We start from the raw sequence: 17,297 nt of genomic DNA on the forward strand, positions 1-17,297 counted from the left end.
ATGCACTCTGACCATGTGCAAAGTTAGTTCAGAATAGGTATTGTTATGCACAAATAAGTGCATATATGTAAAGGGTTGACCAGAAATCATTTTAATTTCATAAGTTGACATTCTAAATATTTTCATTAAGCCTAATAAAATAACCTTGTGTAGATACACCCCAAATAGTTATTCTATTCTAACAAATGACAAATAATTAATTTCCTTATTGTCTGAGCTTCAAGTATACAATTTTTCAGCCCACAGCTTGCCAGCAGAATACAGAAAGGCTTTTAACCCCATGACTTAGTCCCAAGCTGCTTCATCCTGATGACTGCTTGCTCACATTACCCTAATCTCATCCTTTTCACAGAAAGTACCTGACATGAAGTACCATCAGTTCCCAAAATAAGAACACTCAACATTGTTGACAAATAAGTGAAAAAAATCAGAACTCCTGGCAAGTAATACATTACGAAAGACAGACCTAGGAGCTGGAGCCCTTGAGCAGCCTGTTAAAACATCCTCCTCTGTGTGCTCTTATTTCTCTTAAGGTAGTTTTAGCCTCAAGTTGTGCTTTCATCAGCTGATTTCTGGATGCATAATTTTGATCTGATTTTACTTACTCACATGTAAAAAAAATAAAATGTCTTAAAAATAGTCTAGCTCTATCATGCTGCTTTACGAGGTGAATTTAGGGTGTGTGTTTTCCTATCCATGCTTTCTGCCAACATTCAGGTGCACTCTGTTACCAGGGTCTGCAGAGAGCAGTTGCTAACACAGAAGAGAATTCAGCTCTGGAATATAGCTGCATTGAATTATTATAGAAGGAATGTGTTCCTTAACAGCCAACGGCTTTTATTTATAAATCTACTCTGGCATGGGTGTACTGACAAGTCCATTAGAGGGAACTTTGGCAGGAGAACCTTTACCAAAGTAGCTTGAGCACAGTGAAGTGATTTTCAGACTCCAGCCAGGACAAGACTGAATGACATACAACCTCCTGGAGCTCTGCCTTACCTATGAATCTTACAGTGAGAGTGCAGGTAGGCCAGCCCCTGCAAGGCACCATGGGTGATGGCAGCAATCTCCACTTCCTGAAGTGGCTTCTTGTGAACTAAGGGAAAAAAATCAACGAAAAACGTAAGAAAAGTGCAATCTTTTCCTGAGAATGTTTCTAAACAGGAGGAACCTCTCCAATTTTGCAAGCCATGAGGTGAGCATCGTCTTCATCATACTAGTTTTCTGTAGCAGCTTTGAGTCTCCATACAGCCTTTGTGTGTATTTCACGTTAAACATTTTTCTTCGCTGTCCTGCTAGGGCCAACAGTTTCTGCTAACACCAGGCGATGAGTGAGTACAGCTTGCCAAACGTATTTGAAATACAACTTCAGTCCTTAGCAAGGAAAAATTCACACGTTTTTTGCCATAGCAAAACCACAGGGAAATGAGGAATACTAAATACAAAGTGATGCTCCAAAGCACCTTCCCTAGATTCTATCTTAGATAGAACATATACAGCCCGCAAAGAATAATAGTTTTGGCAAATTATGGCTTAGATTCCCCATTCTGTAGGTGCAGTGGCTTTAGTTTTTGGCTGATACTAGTCTCTTGTTTTATAAAGCTATCTGTGACTATTCCTACGCAAGGCAGGGACAAAGGTGATCTCTACAGGTTTTTATTATGGATATTCAGATAACAGGCAGCCTGCTTCAATCAAAGCAGAAACCACAGGAATAGCTGTACCTTCCTTTTACAACATACGTGCCAACTACATGCAGCACTGGCTTTCTGGGAAAGTCTCAGCTTACCCTTAGTACCATGAACACAGGCGTTATAGCTACAGAATGGAGTAGTGTAGACAGACTGCCTCTACCATCTGTAAAATACCAGGTTGTGAGAAAACAGCCTCCCACTGTACTCAGAAGGGACACTAGAAAAAGGAAAATCAACGACTGTATAGAACTTACCTTCTAGCAAATCAGAAGCTGATCCTAAACAGTACTCCATAACCAACTGCAAGAAAAAAAACATGTTTATAACAGGATAGGCACTCTTCCACAAATAATTACTACTTAGATGGCTGAGAAGCTGTAGAAGGAAGACCTAAAGTTTTAAGAAATGCAGTCAACAATCAACAAAATAAAATGCAAACAAATTCCAGCAATGTCAGACACTCTAATTTGTTGCAAAGAAGGTTCAGGCAATGGAAAGCTGTGGGGAGATTCTCTAGACGATGTTCCATAATTATTGTTTAACCTGCTTGAATAATACAGAGGCGTGCCACATAGAGGTGGGGACCTGTTCCAATATCCTAAATATACATTTCTTTCTTTTTTTTTTTTTTTAAGAAGGGGACTACAGGCAGCATGGGATGAATACTGCTGCACGTACTGGATGCCTGGTTGCCTTACCACAAGCTTGCTGCACACAAAGACCCCCAGCACCATGTCACTCACCCATGCAGTATGCTCTTTCAGGTAACAGCCCTTATACTCTATGGTGTTGGGGTGCTTCAGCTGTTGTAGAAACTTGACTTCTTTAATGATATCCTGCCATTTCTAATAAAAAAAGGCAAAAAGACATAAGTACATTTCCCCACTTAACCCCCTAAATGCTCTCACACACCAGACTGCAGTACAGGCTGAAAAGCAACCATAAGGCAATTTTACCACGTGAAGATAACGAGCTGTAGTTGCAAAAGCACAGCTGCACTGAAGTTGCGGGGTCCCTGTTGCAGTAAGACCACCCTAAGACACATTTAGCTTGAGGACAGCCAAAAAATGCATTTTTTTTCCTTTCTTTTTATCTGCAACACATTTGACTTAAAGCACTGCTACTGTTAAAATGAACTGCCCTGTGGTCTCAAACTCAGTAACAAACCCACCTGCCCCAAAATAGCTACGGCACATGCTACAGAGAGGAGTTGTTTGCTTCCTTCTTTAAGGCAGCACAAGGCCACTGACATTTGCAAGACCCCTGGAACAGTTACAGACAGCACATGCAGGAGACCAACAGTTAAGTGAGGAAAAATGAGTTACGAACATCCCTGTTTGCCCTGAAAAAAACACATCCTCTACTGCATGTCAACCTGATGATCCAAATGAACAACACAAGCACAAGACACCACAACAAGAACAAAAAAGAGGAGCACTAACAAGTAACCATCGAAGTGAGGCTAATATTCTAAATATGATGTCTATGCCATTCCATACTGTAGGTCCTGAGAGGTGCTTCAGGTCAGCTATGCATTTCACTTGAGACCTCAAAGAGTTGCGGTTTATGGTTACAGTAGCCCAGGTGCTCTTAATGCCCCTATTACAGAATGCTTGTAGGTTGGTTATTTCTCAATTCCCATTCACTTCCTTAAACTGAATTATTTGGCAAAATTTGCATAAACTCATTTTCCCTCTACAAATCTTCATGCTTCCTATGGAAGTGAGCAACAGCTATGGCATTAGAAAGCTGGCCCGCTAGTGTCAAGTGAAATACTCAGCTAATATCCCTGACCAGATTTACATTACAGTTGTACCAGCTTTTGCATCAGAATTGGCTTCACCATCTTACCTCGTTCGTTTGCTTCCCACTGTAGGACATTTTCTTGACTGCCACCACCTCATTAGTGTGGGAATTTGTAGCCTGGAGGAGGAAAAAAATAAATTAGGAAAAAAAAATCATTCTTTAATCCTCCCTGTGGAGTGAGCCGTGCCTTTAGCAAACACAGACTTTCTTCTCCTGTATCACATCCTGGAAAGCTCCTACACTTCAGAGACACTTGCCTTGTGATAAGATTTATGAGACAGCTATTTTAGCACTCTTTTCTGGCATTATTTATCTGTCCATAATCACTGTTCCTCCCTCGGCCCTTACTACACTTGCTACCTCTCTACTGATACACAGAACAAGGTTCAGTATCTCACACACTGAGAATGCGCAAAATAGTTTCATTGGAATTGCTGTAAAAGCAGCGTTTGATTAGGTTGCTCCTCTAATCGGCATTTTCTCTGATTCACCATTTTTGGTCAAGTTATTTCTAATATTAAGGCAAAAGCTGTATCGTGATTTTAATCACATCATCTTAGGACGATGTCTGTGTGCTTTAGATACATTGCTCTAGGGAAAAAAAAAAACACCATCTGGTTTTGTTTCCAAAAATCAGTCAGAAAAGACAGATGTGTCCAGTTTCATTCAATATTGCGCTTTTTTCAAACCTTTGTTCTTCAAATTTAATCTAGTTTTACACTAGTTTTAAAGCAGAGAGGCTGTGCCTTTCCTACAGTTCAAAACACGTTGGTGAGGCACAGACCTCCTCGCAGATATTACCATTAGGGTAGTTAGAAAGCAAGTTATTTTGGTTTTCTTGTGCTATTAGAAAAAGATCAAGTTTTCAGGAATGCATTTGTAGTAACAAAAGGAATGTCATTCACTTCACTTATGAAACTGGGTCACCTAAAGTAGGCGATCTACACACAGTTCTCTTCGCTGCTGGTGGTTGAGCAGATGTCAAATCACGGAGCCATGCTATTCATAGCAATGCAAACCACCTTATCTGAAAAATCACCGTGGAATCAAACTTAAAAGCAGACCAGAAAAAAAATCAGGACATTTACATTTTCAACAAAATTTGCCAGGTCCCAAACTTCACCTATTTTAATGCAAAAAAAAAAAAGCAGATCTTCAAGCAGGTACTTCAGAGAGCTGACATCCAACTCGTATTTCTCAGACTGACGGACTTGCTTTCAGCCCAGAATTTAAGCAGGAAAAATACAATGCCACTGTATATGCTTGCAATCTGCTCATTTCATTCCTGCATGGAAAGCATTGGTATCCCAAGAAGCTTTCTCCTTGGCCAAGTGGTCACGGTAGTACACAACTCATACAAGTTTTCCAGTTCTGTCCATACCAAGTCTTCTTTTCTATCTTTAAAATGGAAGCCCCCATTCTTTATTTTTGCTTTCTTCATTAAATAACTTAGCTTCGAGTTGAAAGCCAATCCTTGCAAAGGGTAAGTCAGGCTAGTAGACCATTTTGGGGGAATAGAACATAAATAACAAGTGTCCTTGAACTGCAGGTAATGGTTATTGTCACAGTCTCGTATCAACGCAGTACTAGGGAGGCTCAGGAAAACACTCAACAAAATTGGATGGCTGGCATCTGATTGTAAATTTAAAATGTCACGTCAAAGGAAGAAGTGAGACACTGGAAGATTCTGTGTTACAGATTAGCTACTCGTTTAATATGTTATTATCATAGCCACCAGATCCCAGCTGTATGATGAACATTACTCAGTCAGCAAAATCTTGTTTTCTGTAACCTGTATGACACAGGGATGATGGCCAGAGGCTATGAACTCAGTTTTAGAAAGAGCTCTGCTTGCCTGGAGTGGCACTGCCCTCATTTCTGCATGTTAAGGATGGAACATCTTAAGGTTATAATCCTAAGAGTTGTTGAAATCCCAGCACCTCTAACCACTTACAATTTTGAGGACAAAAACCTGTTGTCAGTTAAAAGCTTAGAATACAATCAGAGCTAAATGTGGTAAATCCTCATTTCCACTGCTCACAAGGATGAGTACTGTACTCCCAAGTAATGCATTAATCAAAGACATTTCATGATGCTCACAGTGACTTCAAAGAATAATGATGTTGAGTGAACCACAAGAGCCCAGGAATTACTAAAGGGAGCTGACACACTTAGACTCTGCTCTTCCCAGCACACACACTTCACCAAATGACTTAGAGAAAACATAAAACAAGTAACTTCTGCTGAAGGCAAAACCCTTCCTAAGCACTCATCGTCCTGCTCCAGCACACAGATCTCAAGAGTATTTTACTCAAACAGATGAGTTCATGTTGGTGTTCTAAACAAATTTCCAAATACTTCTGTCTGCCACTAACTCCAAATATCTTCACATAGCATACGCTCTCTCGTGTCAGCCACAACTTTGTGCTGCAGGGTACAACTGCCCCATTAAGCTGTGCCACATTCCCTCCATTGTGGACCAAGTTGCTGCTACAAGTAACATTTCTTTCTAGCAAGAAAAGAAGATTTAAGTTAACTTGCCAAGCATTGCTGATAATATTTGGGCAATCAAAATCACCAGTTCTGAAAGTTACACCCCCAAATCCTTCATTAACTTTATTCAATTGCCATTTTCTGAATGGCAAAACACGTGAGCCTGAGACTACAAACACATTCGAGCATCACTCCCTTCTTTTTTTGATTAGGCCTGACATGAATATTCCTCTTCCTTTTTTTTTTTTTTTTTTAAATAGGAAAAAGGTTTCTTACCACCTTTTTAAAATACACACCCCCAGAACTTCAGTAGGCTTGACGATGCCAAATACCCCAACAAGTCCATGCTTTTAAGTATTTAGTTCTGTTAGGGAAACAGCACTGAACTGCATAAAAACCAAACGCAATCTTCAGAAATATTAGGACCAGTCAGGGAGGAACCTGACCCTTGGTGTATTTTAGGACTTTTCCCCCTTCTTTAGATGATTTAGGAAGCCCTGTTCCTTCACAGGGTGTTTGACCTATTCTCCCTTTCTGACACCAAGCACGTCAGGACCCCCTGGAAACATGGCAATGATGATGTGAGATCTTATTTGATGTGAGGTCTTATTCCCAGCCCCTGCCTCATTCCAAGGTGAAGCAAGATGTCAGGCTGCAAGAGCTTTTAAAAAGGAGAAGAAAAAAATATGCACAGCACCCCTGCACGGTAGGGAAAAGCTCCAGGATGAGCCACACAAAGCAGGGTACAAGCAGAGACCTTCCTCAGGCAAACGGACAGACATCTGCCTGAGAGCTGCACACTGGTGAGTTCCTGCTCATGACTTACACAGCAGGACAGCACACAGACCCCAAGGAATGATTTGCTGCATGCTCAGTGCTCCACGCAACAGGGAAGAAAGCCTAAGCTTCAAAGAGCAGCCAAGAAGAGCAGATGTATCATGGAAAAGAGGTGATGCACCTGTCTACATTCACCATGTTACTACAGTAGTTTTACTACAAGCATGCCTTCCATCACTGTCAAGCTTGGAGGACAGAGCTGCTGCTAGGTCCCTGCAAGAAGCTGCAGCCTGGCTACGCTCTCCAAAGCACAGACCAGGCAAAGCATACAGGAAAGACGAGGAAGAGAAGCTCTGGGGAATCACAAAAAACTACCTAACCATGGTGACATCTCTGGTGTAAGCCTCACTAGTAGCTCTCTAACACTCCTCGCCTTCTTTCCCTGGAAGCACGAGGGCTTTCTGACCACCGGAGCTGAATGATGAAGGCAGCACTTCATCTTTGCCCTGAAGCATGTCACACATCCTTTTCCTTGTCTGTGAGATACACTGAGCAGGACCTCCCTACTCCCGCCTGAAAAATTCCTGCTCTTCTTACGGAGAGCATCTCAGTTCCAGTGTGCCTGATCTTCTGGAGTGGCAAGACATACTACCACGTAACCTAAACTTAGCTTGGAATGATTTTTTGATACTTAATTCTATTTTAGCTTCACTGATAGCAACTGGATTATAATTATTTTTTAATCCAGAATTTTCAGTTTGGCTTTGTTTGATCCTAACTGTATCCTTCTCACTTTCCAGATTAAATTCTCTCGACTATCAGTTAACACTACCTCCCTTCCCTCTCGAATTCCCATCCCCCCTAAGACTTTCCCTTTGGTTTTTGCCATGAAAGCATTTGCTATTGGAGATAGTATGGTATGTGATAAACGAGAGTAAAAGGAAGATGACAAAGCAAAATGATATTTCAAAGGTATCTGTAACTCCTAATTTATCAGGACTGTATAAAAATCATTCAAAAGCCTGAAAGCAATTTGATGCGACTTCCACAGTATCTTTATTCAAGCCACCACAAAGCCAATTCATTAACAAAAATAGCTTTTAACTCCAAAAGCATGTTGAATCATTAATTCACTAGATCTATTAATTTGCAATAATTTACAAGCTTATGAGCACCAAGTAGATTATCTTGAAATTCCAGTTTGGCAAATTAATTTCCAACTGCTTCAATTCAACCTTCAGCATCTAGCAGTACCAGATACCATGTACTTAACCTGTGTGATTGGGTATGTTACTAAGCCTATAGTCGACTGCTTCTCTAAATACAGCTGCAACAGCAAAGAGCTCGGGAGTGCTCTGGAGATACTTATTTCCAAGATGTGCTATGCTAAAGCTAACAAACACAAAACACGAAGAGCTGAAAGGATGCCCACTTTTACAAATGCTGAGGAACTGCAAAATACCAGATAAATAGGTTTCATTTCCCAAAAAGAAGGTAAAGAACTATACTTACAAAGTAAACTGCTCCGAAACTTCCATGTCCGATTTCATGTAAACCCACAAATATTTCTTCAGGATCATCTTTGTAGAAGAGGTCAGCTATTTCTGGGTCCTTTGGCACCCCTTTGCGCATGTTGACCAGTATTATGAACTAGCTCGCGCTTTCAATTCCCAATCAATTTCTTCCTTCATCGACAAAGTAGTTTGTAGACAGCATTCAGCACCTGGTGAAAAAGTTCATCTTTTATCTGCTTCCCTTACACATGTTTCTGTCCTCACTTCTCTGACAGCAAAATAAGAGGAAACACTTTCAGGAGCAATAGACTTCACTATTATTTCCTTCAGCAAATTCTTTTTAATTATTAGTCCAATTTAGATATAGAGATTAAAATGCATTCAGAGTACAACGGCCCTTTATCTCACGCAGGAAGCAAGTGCTGCAGCTACGCTAAGGTCCACTTGAAGACAAAAGTCCTGTTGCTACGCAAAACATCCTGTGATACGAGTTTGTTATTCTCCATGCTAGTCTCCAAATGTGTCACTTTTTCGACTATTACCATTGTTCCTCCTACTTTTCTCCGCTGTTTGTTTGCTTTGTTTCTCTACTCCCACTTGCCAGCTGGTGCTGATAGAAAAGTTCTCTTCCATGCCACAGAAACACTTCACAATCATATGAGTGCGGGGTTTGTTGTTTTTATTTTATTTTTTAGTGCTCTAGGACAGCTAGGGGTATTGGGTTTTGTTAACTCCCATCACAAAACTGCTTTGGAAAAATCCTAGAGTCCATCAGGTAAGGCAAGTATTTGCTTTCTTACCATCTTTCTGCAGAACAGGCAGATAGACAGCATGGAATGGAGATGCACTTCAATTGAGATCTTAAATATCCATCCCAAACCTTTTATTTAAACAAAACACTACAAAGCTTTGTGTTTCTCATCTAAACATCCTGAAAAGATTGCATTGGTTCACAGACACTGGCATACAAAGGAATGACGGATGTCTCTACCCACATGCTTTTAAATTCTGAAGCCCAGCAGATTATCTGCAGATGAGTCAACTGGAGCAGCTTCTAACAAGTCTGGAGCAAGCCTCAAAACTCTATTTCCACATATGTAGCTCAGCACCTAGTTTATTGATACCACATCTCTGTGCCTAAAACAAAAAGGCTTCTGAAAATAAACACCAAAACGTTCAGCCTACCTTATGTTATAAATCAGTGTGGCATTTGAAGAGAGACTGGCTGAAATATAGCAACCAGATAAAATTAAAACTAAACCGCACATTAAAGGCTTCAGAAGATTTCAGACTGCAAGCAGCATCCAGATAGAGCAATGATGAAAGCAGAGCGTAATTTTGGTCCGAGGCTGAGAGAGTCTCCTTGGCTTGGGATGACGAGTAATGGAGCAATAAGCACAATAAATTGTGGCTCATTAGGGGAGCGCTGAGGTGAAGCATACCTGGGTAACTGTGGCACAAAGCATGCTCTGTGGCTCAGATTCCTTTCAGCAGCATCGTTGAGTGCTCTCGTCTCCCCAAATTCTACGCGCTCTGATATTCTACAAAGAGAAAACAAGTTTTATTATTTAGAAAAAAATATTCTGTTATCTTCTAATACATGAAAATACTACACCTCAAGAAATCCACCACCTGTCAAAGGATCACTTGAAAGCTCGGTTAAAAAGGGTACAGGCTATACATGCTACTCATCTCTCTTTGGGTGAAGATGCTCCCTTTCTGTGTTCTGTAACCACTGGGCTTCCTCCACACTGGGTAAAAACATTAACACCAAAATCTTTGACTTTTTTAAAGGCTCTTAAAGCTTGTTTGGAAGCTTGCTCTCACACCACGCTTTTTAGATCAGCTACAAAAAGGACGAGGCTCACAAAGCTGAAGCTAGTATTTAGCTCAGCTCATTGCACCCGACATACAAAACCTCAAAAGAAAGTCCTCGACATTAATAAGTCACACATTGTCACATTCCGCTGAGAAGAAAACGAGCAATTCAAAGACAAAAAAAGAAGGGCAAGCAGTTAGACCCATCAGTGCAAATCAGGTCACTGAGCACGCACTGAGCCCTTCCTACCAGTACCACAACACCCGTCCTCTTGGGGGGTCAAACACACCGAGGGCTTGAAATCTACTTGCCCTCATACATGTACAGATGCATTGCCAAAACCTGAATTAATGTACACCTGAATTACTGCTAAAAAAGCTAACTCATCTTCTCATTTATTAGGAAAAAACCATCTGCACGGAAGTCTTCCTGCTGAGGAGCTTCAGAAAGAGGATTGCCAATGTTTCAGCCAGTCTGTGATATTTTAGTTAAAACACATATCTCAGAACAAGCTGATGACAGAAGCCAGATGAATGAAATGAGTATTCATTCCCAGCTGACTGGCCTCACCCAAAGGTCCTGTATTTACTACGTGCCTGCAGACATGGGCAAAGAATGCAGCATTTCAGGTCGGGCATTCTTCAGGCAAGTGAAAAACCCATTTGGCTTTAGAACAATAAAAACAAACGGAGGAAGATGACATTTATCCATCTCTAATCAAATGAACTGTGCAAAAACCAAAATCAGCACAGCTCTAATATTCAAGGATAAAGTGGTATTTAAAATGGGAAATTAAATGTCAGTTTTTAAAGTTAAGCTCTAAGTAACAATGTCATTCTCTAATCGGGACTGACATACGTATCGATGCTGTACAATACGCAAGTGTTCTCAGCAGGACTACCGTTTTCCAGTAATTATATCAGAAAAGCCTGTGATGGAAAGCATATTGAAAGCAACCCAAGCCCTGTTGATGTGCATGGATCACCAGCGCTCCATGCTGTCCTACAGCCCCTGAAGCGCCTCGTGGAGCAGGTGCTGGGAGCCCTTCGCACGGCTGCTCGGCGGTGCTGGATGTGCTGTCTCATGCCTCAGTTGCCTATGTCAGGAAAGACAGAAATCACAAGACTTCAGGGTAAGCTGGCAAAGTCACATTCTTAATATTAAAACTCCCTTCTAGAAATTGAAAGATTAAAATGGAGATAGTTTAAACTGGCTGGCTCGATTCTTCAGAGCGCTATGGCAGTTGAATGCCATCAGTAGAAATCACTCAAGTTCAAGGTATCATCAACTGAAGCAAGCTGTTTCAGTTACCGATGTACTTAATGCATCAAGAAACAACTTCTAGTGTAAGCCTGACACCTACTCTTTATCCTTCAAAAAGTGCACCACAATCTGCATTAGAGACTGCATGTTCCAAAGCCCTCAACTGAAAATAGCATTAATCATATGGGCAATGACTTATGGATGTGACAAGTGACTCAAGATTTTCAGAGTGTGTGAGAACAGCATTTGGTTCAGATAAGGCCATTTGGAGATGCCTCAAACTGCCTAGCTAGATATTAAAGCTCTCTATCAACAGTTACGGATGAGAATCTCAGCCTTGGAGGACAAACTGCTCGTGCTCCATTTCTGAAATACTCTAAGCAGCTAGAAAGAGATGAATTCTTTAGAGTAAATTCAGCGTAAGGAATCATGCAAAGGTAATAAGTGAAAGATCCTCTATGAAAAAACTTCTAAAGAAAGTTATTGAACGCATTATGACTGCTCTGCTGATGGCACCTCAATTAAGTTCTTCATTGAGGATCAGAAGGAAAAAAACAGGAAACATTCTACAGCAGCATAATTTATCACATCTCTATCAGATTATTTATTTACTAAGCAACCTGTACCACATCCAGCATCCTTAGCTCCCCGGTACATTGAATGTTTGCAGCATGGCTTCCAGCCCGCCAACAATCTCCATTTCAATACCTCAAAAACTCCACAGTCCGTATTCAGGCACAAGTGTACAGCTCGTAAAGCACAGCCTGAAATCGTGAAAGCGACTCATGCTGTGAGACACGTGTGTACAGAAACACATAAAATTAGGTTTAGTTCCCAACAACACCACGGTACTTCCCAAAACAAGGACAAAGTTTTCCACTGCAAGCAGAAAAACAACGTGCAGGAAGCAAGCTGGAGCGGCAGCCGGAGGAGCAACACGACATGGCTCACCCATTTTTAGGTGAGTATTTTGGGGGGGATAATTTTACACTGCAATTCTTTCCCCAAGAACAACAAACACACACAGTCCCCTTCCTTCAATTCAGCCTCTCCCAAAATCTGGAAGACAACATTAAAGAATTTCTCCAATGCAAAGGCAGCTGGTAAAAACTGTCCTAAATCAGAAATCTGGCCCAAAGCAGGCACACGCTCCGGTTCCACTGCAGTGCTCGCACACACGCACAAGAACACAAACAAAAGAGCTTTTTTGCTGTTTGTGTTTAAAGTGTGAGCCATTTTTTCCTTTAATTTCTACTTATGGCTCATGCCTAAAGGCCTCATCTGGTGCTTTAGCAACAAGTTACGCTGACTTTCCCTCACCAATTCCCCGCCCATAGGGATGAAGAGCCTTCACTTCGCAGCAGCAGGTACTTCAGCTCCTAACATACCCAGGTCCTGAGGCTTTAATTACGCTAAGGGTCCCAGCTGTCATAATAGCTGTACAAGGAGGAAAAAATATAAAAAAAAAAGTTTTCTGCTTCAGCTTAGAGAAAGTGAGTCAATCACATTGCATGTGCTGGCCTAGCCGTGTTACTTTTACTTTAGCAAAGAATTAAGAATTCAGTTATTTCAAGTCCAGCCTGATCATTTTGAGAAGAAAAGAAACCTCTTGAAAGCCCTATTTTAAGCTTTTCAATGTAATTTCTTTGATAGCTAAGAATACTTCACTTGTACAACTAATACTACGCAACTGAAAGCGACATGTGTTCGTCCTAGCATATTAGTGCCTATTTTAATGCATAAAACACTACGCCACATATCTGGTATGCAAGCTAGTTATTTAAAGTTTTCTGACAGTGTACACAACAAGCAGCTGTACTACAGCCTTTGTTTGCTGAAATTCATCACCGGTTCCACGCTACATGGAGCAGATTTCACTCTGGCGAGGAGAAGCCAACCCTCTCACACATCCAGTCCCAGATTTCTAAGAAATAAAGTGATCAAATTTGTATGCAACAAAGATGGAAGATACCCAGGAACCTTCAGCAGCCAGAAGATAAGGTTGTGAGTGTTTGGAAGTGTCCTGCAGCTCCCCAGGGGTGTGAGGGGGATGAGGACAGTACTAGGCCGCGGCCTGCAGGGAGAGCAGCAGCCCCTCGAACATGGCTCCGCTGCTCGGCCTTTACAAGCGACTGCCCAAAAGGTTCCCAAAAGGTTCAACTCTGTTACACATCCCATTTCTATTCACATCTACACGGTGTTTGGAAGAAACCCCAGTTCTCCTAGAAAGAAATATGAGCATTTTTCTGTGCCAAGCCTTCAGCTCGGCCATCCACCTCCAGCACCAGCCTGGCAAGCACAGACGTGAGTTCAGGGCTCCCTGCTGCTTACGTGCGTGTTGGATCACTCCGAGTCAGCTCGTGCTAGTAAAGATTACTCACGCTAATAAAACAAATGAATCAGTATTTTACTGACAAAGGTGAGCACTGTGCAGAGTGGCCCTGGGATATGAAATTAAACTAGTAACTTTCTCATTGCAGATATGGACCTTTAGTGAAGCTTTCTTTGCCCCCAGTTAAGGGCAGCATTTTTAAAGGACACCTTGTTCCATCTGTAGTATCTTTATTATTAGTATTTACATACTAAGAACAAGACAACTGTCTGTGTTATTTAAAATGAATCAATTAAAAACGAAAAGCCGTGGGTTTACAGTCAAGGAACAATTAGCTTTCGGAGCAGGGAAAGCTCCAACAAGTCTGACATTGAGCAGCCACCAGCCTTTGAGGAAGCTGCACCAATTGTGGTCACTATCCTCAAAGGAAAAGTAATTTCTCTTTTATGAATACCATATGGAAAAGCACGATATACAAGCTAAAAGTTACACCAATCTTCTAATATTTCTCAGAGTAACATTACTCTGAACGGGGCGGTGGAGGTGAAGGCAACACCTCCTGCCTTTGAACGGTGGGTTTGGAGAAATGTCACCTTTTTTCTCTGCACCTGGTCCAAAGCTCACGACTTGACAAACATTTCAATGAAGACCAGCACCATTAAGTCCTCCTGCAAGTTGCTTCATGAAACCTTACCAAATTTTAAGTCCTGTTAACATGCTCAGTTTTAGTTTTGCTTTTTACACGCTCATCCAATGCTTGCATCAAAAAGCAGGAAAAGGAGCAATTTTTGGAGGGGTTGGGGGGTTGTTTTCTGCTTTTCCTCTTTGTTTTTCTCCTCAAGGCACATCTGCACCAATAGAATTTAATTCCAGGCAGCCCTTCCCCAGTACCTGCATAGCTCAAAATCCAGCAGTGACTTCAAGACATCCACTTCTGACTATCCTGCTGCAGACTGGAAAAAAGCTTCTTGCTCAGAGCAAGAAAATTTCATCACTATTTAATCATGGCACCCTTGAAATAATTCAGGGGTACCTCTGAAAGGGAGGAAGGATGCAGGAATGTTTTAAATCCTAGCATACGTAGGCATCATACAAATTTCATCAGGTCTTCTCATGAAAGCACCTCTGAAACTTCAGATATGGATCATGAAATTGTGGAAACTGCCTTCCCATTTTTCATCAGGCTTCCTGTAGTGTTTTTATCAGGCTCTTTGTCATGTTGCTTACAAGCCAGTGAACTCCAGACAATTATAAATTCATGACTATTATGCTGTGTGTTACTCAGAGGCAAAAATAAGTCATCAAATTTGTTTACGCAGGTTGGAGGAGACATCAGCACACTCAGAATTTCCTACCTATTAATGGAATGGCTTCCAAAGCTCTACCCATTTTGTGGTTTAGAGCTCCTTCCTTTTAGGTATTTTCAAGGAGTTGATGAGTTGACCATCACATAACCAACCCAAAAAAGCCCAGCAGGTGGACAAACCCATGGCTGCAACCCCTCTCGAGCTGCGACCGCAGGGCTGTGTCCCCAAGCAGCTCGCCATCTGCACTCCCAAGTGGCTGTTAGAGTTTAGATCACCAAAATTAGAGTTTGGATCACCAAAAAAATACCTTTACTTCAAAATTATTTGCTGTAGCATTGGTGTAGGTGGTGTGGCTCTGAGCTGTCCCTCAGAGGCCAGCCAGAAACCAGAGAGCAGTGAGGTTTACTAATTGAGGTCAACGTATAATTATGCTCTACCCAAGGAGAGACAGCGTTGTAGCAGCAGGACGCGAGTACATTTCAATGAAAAGCTTGGGATAACATCTGGGCAAAAAAATGATTTCTTTATAGAAACACACCGGTGGTAAGAACCTGTAAGGTAACAGCACGGTAGTGAGCTAGGTAGCTTTGTCGTAACATTAGTTGACTGTGCAGAAATAGTTTTCTACTAAAAAAATCTGTTGATTCTCTTTTTGCAAGAAAATATAACTCAGATACTGATTTTTCTGGAAGCAAAAGGAGTCAGGTAGTAGGGTCCTTGCCACAGTAAAACCAGCTGCAGCACAAGTTCACTGGGAGGCAAGCAGCCACACTGAGGGTCATGGTACCCCTCAGAGCGTGCAGGAACCCACCGCAAACCCAGTCATGATTTTTTCCTTGTTTGATGGTGCAGAGGAATGTAACCATGAAGCACTGAATTTAGAACTGTGAATCGTCCATAATCCTAAAGCTCCGTGGGTTTTTATTACAAGCTTACAATTAAAACACCAAACCTCTCCATTCTGGACCACGGGAGAGCGCTGCGTGGCACGGTGTGTGCTGTTCGTCCTCCCCAGTGAGGAGGCTTGGTGAGGGAGGCTGCAGGACCCCAGCCCCACTCTGCTGCCACCCCACCCGCAGCCCTCAGCCCATTTCCCTGGGGCTCCTGGTCCCGCTGCCCGGTGCACAGCAGCCCCATGAATCCCTCCCTGCGTGCACTTCTCCATTTACAGCTCTCCTTCCTTCCTGCCTCCCTCCCCTCCGTGCCAGCCAGAGATAACGCTTTAGGAAACAGCCTTTTTGGCTACTTCAGTTTTATCATTTTAGCTCGGTCTGCCCTCAGCAACTCCGTTCTACTCAAGCACATCCCGCTCCCTTCCTGACCTATTTACAGGCACGGCTGCAACCATTAACATATATAAAAGGCAATTTTCCCACACTTGCATCATTAAAAAAAATGCCTACATCTGTTTCATCCAGGTGCTCCACGTCTGCTTTCAAATGGAATTGAACATGAAAAAGCTTATTTAGAAAAAGTCCACAAAAATTCAATTACACGTGAGAAACCTATTATTAAAGGAAGACAAATTTAATCTAGCATCTATCAGCCAAGACAGAATCAGTCATTAATATTACATGACTTACCCACTGGCTTTCCAAGTTTATTCTTTTCTAGCACATGCATTTTTTATGGCTTGTAATAAAAAGATACACACAGAAGAAAAAATATGGATGTCTAACGGCCAAAATGTCATCTTTACCTAATAATTGTATAGCGGGAGGGAGCAGTTAACCTCTGAAAAAGCACTGGCTGAAAATCTGGAAAGAAACAGAAGGTACTGTGCTGCCTTTGTCCAGCAGAACGAAGTGATGCTTTGCCATACCGCACATCGTGTGTGCTTAGAAAATGATTGTTTTGGGGATACCGCACCACACCGGCGGCTACCTGGTGCACAGGAGGCAGGTGAGGCATCGCCCACCCAGCTGGAAGGGGCTGCAAACCCCAAACCTCGGCAGAAAGAAGCATACCCAAGACAGTCCCTGCACCACACCGCAGAGCCAGGTCGCACAGCCTTGGGCTGAGATGTGGCACATCCAGCACCGGCTCTACCACGTGGTTTTGCTGCCACCTGGAACCTGCCAGGGTGTCCACGTACTTTGTCCCTTGGAGCTTCTGAGGGCAATCCTGTCCAGGCTTTACAAAACACAGAAGCTGATAAAGTGAGAAACAAAATAACCCATTCAAGGTCACCCAGAGAACAGTGACTCAGAATAAAATCTAGGTGTCCGGATCAGGAAGCAATTGGTGGGGTTCTCTCTGCATAGAAATAAGAAAACGCAGCAGGTGATCTGT

The 17,297-nt window shown here is 42.1% G+C and overlaps 1 protein-coding gene across 3 annotated transcripts in view; it reads right to left on the reverse strand.

Moving 5' to 3' along the window:
- The window catches only part of TAOK3 (TAO kinase 3), an 80,167-nt gene that overhangs the window by 37,975 nt on the left and 24,895 nt on the right, over nt 1–17,297 (reverse strand). For all 3 annotated transcript variants that reach the window (XM_035341001.1, XM_035340999.1, XM_035341000.1), the window contains 6 exons: nt 9,727–9,825; nt 8,283–8,493; nt 3,546–3,617; nt 2,438–2,539; nt 1,949–1,994; nt 1,000–1,096 (listed from right to left, as the gene is read on the reverse strand). In XM_035341001.1, the coding sequence (XP_035196892.1) occupies nt 1,000–1,096; nt 1,949–1,994; nt 2,438–2,539; nt 3,546–3,617; nt 8,283–8,402 (437 nt within the window). In that variant the 5' untranslated portion in view covers nt 8,403–8,493; nt 9,727–9,825. The remainder of the gene's footprint in view (nt 1–999; nt 1,097–1,948; nt 1,995–2,437; nt 2,540–3,545; nt 3,618–8,282; nt 8,494–9,726; nt 9,826–17,297) is intronic.

Source organism: Oxyura jamaicensis, chromosome 15, assembly GCF_011077185.1.
Source record: "Oxyura jamaicensis isolate SHBP4307 breed ruddy duck chromosome 15, BPBGC_Ojam_1.0, whole genome shotgun sequence".
Lineage (NCBI taxonomy): Eukaryota > Metazoa > Chordata > Aves > Anseriformes > Anatidae > Oxyura > Oxyura jamaicensis.